General features: G+C 37.5%; 1 protein-coding gene across 1 annotated transcript; it reads right to left on the bottom strand.

The window, feature by feature from the left end:
• Nucleotides 1–384: 384 nt before the first annotated feature.
• Nucleotides 385–8835, bottom strand: ca (RCC1 and BTB domain containing protein claret). Its single transcript, XM_089591832.1, is given in 18 exon segments — nucleotides 385–1578; nucleotides 1644–1822; nucleotides 1886–2016; nucleotides 2111–2871; nucleotides 2935–3546; nucleotides 3624–3965; nucleotides 4050–4372; nucleotides 4529–5036; nucleotides 5109–5243; nucleotides 5307–5431; nucleotides 5496–5686; nucleotides 5770–5990; nucleotides 6071–6251; nucleotides 6338–6738; nucleotides 6807–7539; nucleotides 7622–8061; nucleotides 8370–8495; nucleotides 8564–8835. Coding segments are annotated over 16 exon segments (5529 nt in total). The 5' UTR covers nucleotides 8044–8061; nucleotides 8370–8495; nucleotides 8564–8835; the 3' UTR covers nucleotides 385–1314.
• Nucleotides 8836–11455: the final 2620 nt, after the last annotated feature.

Below are 11455 nucleotides of genomic sequence, written 5' to 3'. Positions count from 1 at the left end.
GGCACTCAAATTTCTAACGTCACCCACCACAGCACTGTTCTCCCAATTCTCGTTCTGCAAGTGCGCCAACGCGCAAACGGCCAATCTGACGAGCTGCAGCCACCACCACCAGCTGCAATACCCGCCGTCGACCATCTCGCACGCACGCGTTTGCACGTCACTGATGTAGCATACTAGGTACTTACACTCTAGCGTCTGATCGTATGATTGCTTCGTGATTTTTTTTTTTCTTCACCGACGCGCTTGACGCGTATCCCTTATCTCAAACTCATGTTATTGACAACGCGCGCCTCCGTTGCTCAAGAAATAATTTGTTTGGACATTCAGGTGTTCGAGGAACAAAAGGAAGAAATCATTGGTGCTTTTGTAGCTGTAAATATTTATTAATAAATATTTATAAATTACCCGGTACACATTTATTATTGTTATCGATTGTTATGCACTAAGCACTACCTTATTCCTTTGATGAAAAATTTATTACGCTGCAGCACACGGATATTCGACGCAACGAATAATTTACTTTTGCAGATATCATATACGTATATTTTCAATCTAATGCGCCAAATCTTGTACTTATTTGGGATTCGATTAGAGACTAGAGTCATTGCTATAAGAGAGTTCGTCAAAGTACGAGAAAACATTATTTACAATAAATGAAATTTACAAAAAAATTTATTCATACACTACGATACAATTGATTTTATCTCGTCGTAAATACGCGTTCGGAGTGTGTATAATATATTTACATGTCTCATGCAGAGAGTAACGATATAGTTCATGTATATATCATTTTAAATTTACTGCCTATCGTGAATAAGCTAAAGATCGGTCCAACACGTAGCTTCAACAACTTCAGCGAAAAGTGTTGAAGAAGTACATTACCATAAAAATGCCGGTAAGCTGTAAAAAAGGCTCAAAAAATCACACGTTCAATTCTTACTGTACGAGTCTTTTAAGTGGAAATCATCGAACTGCGTATTTTTTATTTAAATGATTGAAAGACTAACGTTTTTTTTTTTCAACCTTTGCTTCAACTACACGAATAAAATAAGTACGCGTAAATTCTACGCCGGATTTGAAATTATAATAGCTGTATTATATACCATCACCAACGCTTTAAAAACAGATTTACCAATTCATTGCATCATGATTTGTCTAATAAAATTAAAATCATCTTCTTGGAAGTACTCGACATCACAAATATTTATCTTGTGTAAAGTTTAAAAAGTTCCTAAGTTAAGAAATAAAAATATACACAGCTCTAATTAAGTAGACGTACCAAGTCTATTGTTGCAAAACTATTGATAAAAATCTCTAAAAATCGTTTACACTCTTAGCCGCGTCCTTAAGCACTTGTGAAAGGCACGCGGGACAAACTGTTTCAGGTTTGTGTGACTGATTTAACATAGTGCCAAGAAGTTGAGCCGTCGAGGGGAGAGGAGGTTGTAAGGTCAGAAGTTCAGTTTCCATTTTTGGCACTGCCTCGGATTGATAAGCCGACATGGAGTATTGATGGCCGCAGGTGAATATCATCGAGTCTTCTTCTGCGTTAAGTAGTTCGGACACCTTGTCTGCATCCTATGATTATACATAAATGAAGACAGTTTGGATTTTTTTTTATTTCGATGGCTACTGATTTATACCTTAAGGTGAATAAATGGCCGAGGATCATTGTACTTGGCGGATAATGTGCTAATAATACCATCCATCATCTTTTGTGGAGTATTATTTTCACTGGTACCTGGATAGCCCGTTAGTGGAGGCCCATAGTTTTTTGCCATCGAAACTGACAGCATCTGTATGTATTCTGGGGCAGGTTTTCCTGGAATGTGATTTCAATATTATTGTATTTCCAATTTTTGTAAATATCGCAATATTTGTGTACCTTCATCTATGTGTTCCAACATCATTGAACAAATTTTAAGACTGAAATGAGTAGAGAGAATTTTTTCGGCATTTTTCACGCGAATGTTGCCATTACTTTTCTGAAGAGTATAAGTATTCTGTGGATCACATCTGAGGAAAAATAAATAATTTAAAAAAAAGAAAAAAAAAAAAAAAAAAAAAAAAGGATAATTCAGTTGAATTGTTTGTGTATAAGTTTACTTACCCAAAAAGTAAGAGACCAAGAGAGTAAAATATCTTATCGAGGTACTTGTCAAAAATTTTCTCAAGTTTTTCGATCGGAAATTTATTTTCCACCCAGAAATTAATGGCTGTAGCAGAAACTTCGTACATAGGTACGTAAGCATCTTCTTCAACTTCGTTAAGGTAAAAATCGACTATGTTTATAGCATGCTGCATTACAACCAATTCGTGACTACTGAGAGCATTTTCGAGTATGCTTTTGCCTGGTTTATCGTGATTTTCCACTGGGATACTTTCGTTATCGTTCATCTCTTCATTGATATCACTCGACAACGAGCTATCTTCATCTTCTTTATTACCATTTTCCAAAGACTGATCCAAAGCCATTTCCACAGATTCGGAATTGGGATCAGACTTGAGATCGTCAAACATTTCTTCGGAGCCACCTTGACAGTCGAAATTGTGCAGTTCCTGCTCGATGGTTTGAAAACTGTCCAAAGACTTGCTACAGGGCATTTTGATTTTTTGTTTCTTAACGCTCTCCAGTAAATTTTCCATCAAATTCCACTCTACGTGCTTCTCAAACAGCTTACTATTATCCTGAGCTTGATCATTTTTATAATTATCTACATCATACTCATCACGCATGCCGTTGAAAAAAGTTTCTAAATTGTCAGGGTTACATTCTTTTAGAGCTCTAAGTTGATAAATAAGAGCTTCTACGAGGTTACGGTCCAAAAGCTCGATTTTTGCGCAGGCTTGGTAATTTTTTATATCTGAACACTGAAAATAAAAAATAAAATTTTCAAAGTTATGTACATCCAAGCGTATGAATTTGTGTTTTACCTTCTTCAAAATCGTAGCAGAGTCATAAAGCCCGTGAAACTGTTCAAGCACGTAATGCAGCGTCATGTCGCTCAGTTCTTTTTCCACATTCTTCAAAGGCATGACAGAGCCAGCAAGCGGTGTCACATCGTAGCTCTGGTACGAAATTGTCGGTGAGGGTATGTAGGGCACCTCATTCGGTGTCGTTTCCGCTCCTATGCCAAGTTTATCCAAATGATCAATGCAGTTGATTATGCGGTTGGACACTCGAAACTTTAGCACCAGATCCTTCAGATTACGCTCATCTTGCTCTTTGGGCGTTCTGCCCAGCTGGGCAAGACTGTTGTTACCCCAGGCCAGTACACTGCCACCTGTCTCAATAGCTATCATAAAGTTACTTCCACAGCAGATTTTCAAGAATTTTTTGCTACAGTTCAGATCTCTCTGACAAGCGGATTCGCAGCCCTCGTCGACTTGAGCAAAGTCAAGGAGTATCGGTTGACCAAAGAGTGGCGTTGGGATGCTGATGTCGTGCTTATGACCAGTACCGAGCTGTCCATCCAGGTTCCTGCCCCAGACGTAGATCGTGCCATCTTTCGTTAGAAGAGCTGAGTGGTTGTACCCCGTAGATATCTGAGACACAAAGTTTGTTTCTTTCTTCTATCAAATAATCATGTTAGGCCAACGAATACGACAATTAAATCGTTTACCTGGACAATTTTTCCATGAACGAGACTTGTATCAACAAGCTTGGGCCACAGATGCGACTGATTTTCGTCAGCAGTCGGTGAATCCGCGTCAGGCGGTTCGAGCGCATTCGAGCTTATGTAAGCTACAGGTCCGTTATTGTTTGTAACCTCTTTCGCATCACTAGTGGAGTTTTCCTTTTCTTCGTTGACTTCGGAAGTACTCGCAGCTTCTTTTTCTATCAATTCGCAAGCCGACGACAGTTTTGCCCTCAGCTGCTTGGCTCTGCGCGCCTTCCACTGTTGGCGCACCCCTTGTAGATTCGACCCCCAAATGAAGAGTCGATTCGTACAGCTAATAGCGAGCTGTGAAACGTTATTATTATTGTTTATTTCTGTCTACGATGGATCTAAAAATTCTCAAACAATGCGGTCAAATAATATTCTTACACTGTGAAAGTACTTGGTTGCAATGAGAGTTACTCTTTCGGGCAATAGACTGATTCTCACAGGACTGGTCTGCTTGACATCGTGACCAAGACCGAGTTGTCCATATAGGTTGAAACCAAATCCGTAAACGTAGCCATCAGCTGTGAGAACGAGGGTGTGGGCATAACCAGCTGAAGCGTGACGAATCACCAGGCCAAGAAGACCTTCTACAAGTCGAGGTTGTCGGCAAGTCTCGGTGTTGCCGTGTCCCAGTTGACCGTGCACGCCCCAGCCCCACGTGTACAGGCGACCGTCGGACGTTAGAGCCATTGAATGATATTGGCCTAAAATCAATATTGTTGAGATTACTAAAAATTTCATTTTACATACGTACGGAGTAATGCAGATCGAGTGATACGACAACTAAATACTGAAAGCAATATCTATGCACAGTGTTTGTTGCGGCCCCCCCCCCCGATAAATAAATAATAATCTTTTACCTGCTATGGCATCAATAATGATCTCGTCAGCAAGTTCAGTTACAAGCTCTGGATTCGGACATTGGTCAGGCTCGACGATACCCAGCTGTCCGTAGCGATTTCCACCCCAAGCGTACACGCCGTTATTGGTAACGGCTAAAGTATGGCATCGACCTGACGAGACCGACAACACTTCGACACCCTGCCGACAGAACATGTTGATTTCCTGCGCGAGTTTATATCGTGATATCGTTGGGCCAGAACCTAAGCAGCCCTGCGTGGTATTTCCCCATGTGTAAACGTTCCCATTTCTGATAAGCGCGGTGTGTGCGAATCCAGTGCTCAGCAGCCTTCTCTTAAAGTCAACGCTGGTGGTCTTTCCTCTGCGAACTCCCTCGATCTCAGACAGAGGTGTGAATGGCACGTACTTGGAGCAGAATTTCAGGCTCGGTTGTTTCCTGTAGAGTAAAGCCAGAAGAACTTGCAGAAAAGCTTCTATTATTTCTTCGACCAACGAGGCAGTTTCATCCTGCAAGTGGTTTAATTTTCGTTAATTTCGATTTTTCAATTAAATCAACAATTTTAATTAAGCAACCATTACCGTATCTTCTTCTATTTCAACTGAATCCCCTTGGCTAGAAAAAGAACTGCGCGACGCGGCTCTTCGTCTAGCTTTGAAGCGTAAGAGTAACGGCCTCATTACTGGATGAGTTGGATTGTACAACATGATCAGTCTCTGCAAAACAAGAGATAAATAAACTTTTTGCTTTAAATTTTACGTTTCACAACATCAAGTTACCTTTAGAATATACACTCGTAGGGTCGATATATTACTCAACACAATATTAATATGGCTTTTGGCCATGTTAGAACTGTTTAAAAGGCTTTGAGTCAAGCTTGAGTCACTCAAGCACAATAAATAATCTGAAACAAATGGTTATTTACGACATGCAAGAATAACTTTTTTTTTTCAACAAAAATTACTCACGCAAAGTTTGAGGACCAAAATCAGAATTATTTCCCGTATACATGGCTGATGCTTTTGTAATCACGCCTAATATTTGTGGACCCAAACCTCTGCATGCTGTCAGATAATTAAGGATACACCACATGTTACTTTGTGCAGCAATATTCATTGCAAATAACTCATCGTAAAATAAATTTGTAGATAAAAAGTTACTGAAAAAAAAAGAATTGGGCTTGTTATTAAGTTTGTGCAAAAGCATTTTTTCTTTTAATCAGCAAGATTACAATATACTTACAAAAAATCCTTATAGTCTTTGTAAATTACTTTATTGTGCGTAGACGTTGCCCTTAATGTAAGCTGCGTGAATGCAAGAACGCTCAGATTTGAAAAGTGTATTCTATTCAGTACCGACATTTCAGCAATGGAAGGACTCGATGAATAAGATATGAAATGACTCAGAAATTCAGAAGCATGACCCATTGATGCAAATTTTAAAATACTTTTTGATAATCGGCACTGAAAAAAAAAAAAAAACATAATTGTGAAAGTGTTTTTCCGTTAAGGAATTTATGTAGGCATACACATAACTAACTTACCCCTGCAAGTGAGTATAACTCCATTGCCCTGCTAAATTCTCGATTGCACAAAACTATATCGCCAGCGCACTCGATTAGCTGCTGCACGTTTAATCCAAATGTTTTGCCAAGCTTAGTTGCATCCTTAATTGCCCGCCTTTTTATTAGTAAATCCATAAAAAGTGATAAAAAAATATGTTCCCTGCGGATGAGTAATAATAATTTATGCAATTTAATATTAATTTTTTTTTTTTAATGATCATAATGGATCATAAACTGCTTACAAACCTGACAATAACTTTATATATGCCAAGATTAGTGACTATAATACACGTATCTATCGGTGGTAGAGAGATTTTGAGATCGACCACACCTTTTGGCAAATTGTATAGTTTACTCTCGTGATTCGTCAGATTGAGATCGCCAGTATTTCTCGAACTAGACAGAGTAAATATGCTGTTAACCATTTCTTCACTTTTATTGAAAGAAAAGCGAGCAACAACTGATTCTTTGCTGTAATCGGATCCATCTTCTTTCAAAACTTCAGATAAGATACGGGAAACTACATGGACGAAACGATGTCTCGTATCGGAAATGTAGAAAAATCCGTTTGTTAACAATATACTTTCACTTTGTTCTGGTATTCTGTAAATGTGGGATGAAAATGACGACATGCCATTTTCATGAATCTAAAAAATAAACAAGTCAAACTAATTTTTAAACAATCCTCAAGTGTAGTTTAACTTAGGTTACTTACCGTTAAACAATTTGCTGACGATTGCACTTGAGAGTAAATAAGTCGACCTGATTTCAAATATTGCGGAGAAATATATGTACCCGTATTCACCGCAACGGGAGTGGTACTATATCGACTGGAATCCAACTGACTAAAAAAATCTGTTTCGTTGCAATTTTCATTGTCACTAGATATAGCTCCAGAATCATGTACACGATTACTATTATCTGAAAAAAATTTCACATCGGAAATAAAATTTAAAACACTCTGCCAATATTTAATTTATAAAAATTTACCTGTGCGCGTTCCACATGACTCAAAATTACGATTTCTTTCGGCAAGTTTTTGCTTGAGTATTACAAGTTTCTCACTGACTTCCACAGATAACTGTTTCAGACCCTGCAATCTCGATCTTGCTGTAGGATAACCTTTGGTGTCTTCCTTGTCCACTTTATCTTCATTTTGAAAACGCTGAGGTTGTGATCCATTGTTTAAAGGATAAGTATATTTACTGCCTGGCTTTTCTAAAATCAAACCCCACTGTTCCCTGGACTGATTCGTTATTAACAACGTCACGGTGTCGAGCTCGTTATCCTGACAGATGAAAAAGCTGGCAACGCGTCCCTCGATTTTCGTAGCCCCTACTTTCTGGCCAGTTTCCAGATTAACAAATATTATTTCACCCTGGTCTGTGCCCAAAATACCGACATTACAAGGTAATGTTGCACCTTGCCACCATGCCAGTGCACTTGGTCTGAAAAGTTGTAAATTATTTAATTAAGTAAGCTCTTTAAAAAAAAATTTGAGAACAATCAGGCTCAAATAATTATCTCAACCTAGCATAATTATTTTGTGCATTCAGAGACGAAAAAGAAGTTATATCCTGAGTTGTCCACTTCTGATCTTGGGGATGATAGTCATCTACTAAAGTTCTGGCTGGGACAATGAACAGAGAACCATCGACAGATGCCACAAGCAGCCAACAGCCTTGCGGATCGAAGCACAAACAAGCTATTTTTTTCCTTACGCTTTGGAACCAAGGGACTCTCTTGATGACTGGTTGGCAGGAGTCCTTCAAGTAATAGAGCCCAAGATCTGAAGCTCCAGAGACAAAGGCCAAAAATTGTCCCTGGTGGAATTCGGACTGGGCTGCATAGTTGATGTCGCTTGCCTTAATCAGGCACCGAATATCGAATACTCCCTCTTGGCTCAAGTCCACTCCATTTTGCTGCTTGTTCAACAGCTTCATCTCTGCCATAGCATTTTCTTCGTTCTTCTGGAACATCGAGTCATATGTGTAATTGTCTTGTCAATCTTTTTTTTTATTATGTATATTGTACAATAAATGGAAGTGTTAAAGTACTTATGCCTGATAAAGTGCAAGAGTTAAAAGTTTAAAGCTATACAGTTGGTAATTTTATCACCAAAGTGATAAAAAATCTCTGCTCTCGATATCTCAAACTTGTAGTTTGCTAATGATTGACAATGAAAATAAACGTTTCAGGAGCGTATAAAATATACAACAGCATCTGACTCTTGAGAAATCGCATAAATAAACAGATTTTATAAATAACATGTACATACCTACTATACTCTCCAATTATTGCAGGCAAAGTCCGTCAGGTTTGACATTTCGACCAAAAATTTTCCAAACGCTCTTTTCATGTATTGCCCCAGCACACACATAGTTTCAATTGTCACAGAAAGGACCTGGTCGTCATGTGAATATTTAATTGGAGTTCCATTATTAAGATTATAGTAAATAAAAAACAACGCACGATAAGCACTTGTTATGTAGGCGATTGCGAATGAGAGAAATAATCAGTCGAGGGTGTATTCCGCATTACGCAAACCCTGCAGTCAGGTGGGAACGTGAGCCGTTCTTGGCCACTCGGGTCAGCTTGGCCTGGCTCGGCCAATCGATTACATCGTTATTAAAAGGATATACCTACCACTTTTAATATTAAAAAAAAATGTGGGTTATCTAAGTGGTCAACAGAAGCACTTTTTTACGTATAGATCATGGTAACGCCGCATAGTCGGGCAGCGCTACTGTGTATCGTCGTAAGTATACTGTTACTACTGTGTACTGTACTTAACTACTTAGGGATAAGGGATAATAGGAGATCCGTCTTTGAAAAAACCCTAGCTTCTAGGGTTATTGGCCATGCGGCGTTACCACGACCTACACTTAACTGCTGGGGTAGCATTTGCGGAATATAGCCTCTAATTTTATTATTCTGGTAGAGAGAGCACGGTGTAAGATATACGTGATGTGTAGTAATTAAAGTAATCACTACTAAGTAGTGCCATATGGTCGATTTTATTAAACCATTCAAGTAGAATATCTGTACTTTTGGAGGTCAATTTTTAGGTGATAGATATATTGTAAACTTGCCGCAAATAGCACAAACAACTTTAACTTTTCATTTTATAACCATACAATTAGTTGCGGCTGGTTTATAATTGATTAAATGGCTCTACTATAAGTAGTAATAATCATTTGGATCAGCGCCATCTAGCGGTCGTGATTTTTTTGGCCAAAAATTGCTTCTGAAATTCTGAAGGAGAGCTTTAGGCAGTTTAGCCCTAGAGCCATTTAATCACTTATAAACCTGCCGCAACTTTCGAAATAGATACAAAACAAATAATTAACATTTTTAGTGCTAATTGCGGCAAGTTTACAATCTATCTATTGCTCAAAAGTATAAATATACAGGAGGTCGATATTCGTGTAAAACATACACTGCAAACTTGCCGCAAACAGCACAAACATCGTTAGTTATTCATTTTGTATCTATTTCAAAAGTTGCGGCTGGTTTATAATTGATTAAATGGCTCTAAGGCTGAACTGCCTAAAGCTCTCCTTCAGAATTTCAGAAGCAATTTTTGGCCAAAAAAATCTTGACCGCTAGATGGCGCTGATCCAAATGATTATTACTACTTATAGAAGAGCCATTTAACTAATTATAAACCAGCCGCAACTAATTTTATAAATACAAAATAAAAAGTTAATATTGTATATGCTGTTTGCGGCAAGTTTGCAATCTATCTTTTACACGAATATTGACTTCCTATATATTTATACTTTCGGGTAAAAGATAGATTGTAAACTTGCCGCCAATAGTGCAAACAACGTTAACTTTTTATTTTATATTTATGAAATTAGTTGCGGCTGGTTTATAATTAATTAAATGGCTCTACTATAAGTAGTAATTATCATTTGGATCAGCGCCATCTAGCGGTCGTGATTTTTTTGGCCAAAAATTGCTTCTGAAATTTTGAAGGAGAGCTTCAGGCAGTTTAGCCCTAGAGCCATTTAATCACTTATAAACCTGCCGCAACTTTCGAAATAGATACAAAACAAATAATTAACATTTTTAGTGCTAATTGCGGCAAGTTTACAATTTATCTATTACTCAAAAGTATAAATAAACAGGAGGTCGATATTCGTCTAAAACATACATTGCAAACTTGCCGCAAACAGCACAAACACCGTTAGTTATTCATTTTGTATCTATTTCAAAAGTTGCGGCTGGTTTATAATTGATTAAATGGCTCTAGGGCTGAACTGCCTAAAGCTCTCCTTCAGAATTTCAGAAGCAATTTTTGGCCAAAAAAATCACGACCGCTAGATGGCGCTGATCCAAATGATTATTTCTATTGAACTACTCATAGTAAAGCTATTTAATCAATTATAAACCAGCCGCAACTAATTTTATAAATACAAAATAAAAAATTTAACGTAGTTTGCACTGTTGGCGGCAAGTTTACAATTTATCTTTTACCCGAAAGTATAAATATATAGGAAGTTAATATTCGTGTAAAAGATAGATTGCAAACTTGCCGCAAACAGCATTTACAATATTAACTTTTTATTTTGTATTTATAAAATTAGTTGCGGCTGGTTTATAATTAATTAAATGGCTCTTATATAAGTAGTAATAATCATTTGGATCAGCGCCATCTAGCGGTCAAGATTTTTTTGGCCAAAAATTGCTTCTGAAATTCTGAAGGAGAGATTTAGGCAGTTTAGGCCCTAGAGCTATTTAGTCAATTATAAACCAGCCGCAACTAATTTTGTAAGTATAAAATAAAAATTTAATTATGTTTGCACTGTTGGCGGCAAGTTTGCAATTTATCTTCTATCCGAACATTGACCTTCTATATATTTATTTTTTTGGGTAAAAGATAAATTGTAAACTTGCCGCTGATAGTGCAAACAACATTAACTTTTTATTTTATATCTATATAATTAGTTGCGGCTGGTTTATAATTGACTTAATGGCTTTAATTAAGGCCTAAACTGCTCATAAAGCTCTCCTTCAGAATTTTAGGGCCACTTTTTAGTTCAAAAATCCGCAACGCTAGATGGCACTGATCCAAACAAATATTAATATACAATTATACTTTTAGTAGAGCCATGTAATCGGTTATAAACTAGCCGCAACTATTGTTATAAATATGAAATAAAAAGTTGTTATTTTTTTGCTATTTGCAGCAAGCATGTCGTGTATGTAAACGCTACTTTTACATTGACTGTCGCAACTGTATACATGACAATACGAACACTGGCTTGGAATACCATTTTTAGGCCCACTTTTCGCAAAAAACAGAGAAAATGAAGACTGTTAGATGGGGCTGATCCCGCTGATCCTCATAATTTGTTT

This window comes from Copidosoma floridanum, unplaced genomic scaffold, assembly GCF_036245765.1.
Source record: "Copidosoma floridanum isolate Cflo_tuat_1 unplaced genomic scaffold, Cflo_Japanese_pri ptg000014l, whole genome shotgun sequence".
In the NCBI taxonomy this organism is placed as follows: Eukaryota; Metazoa; Arthropoda; class Insecta; order Hymenoptera; family Encyrtidae; genus Copidosoma; species Copidosoma floridanum.
This window is presented reverse-complemented; position numbering and strand designations above follow the sequence as displayed.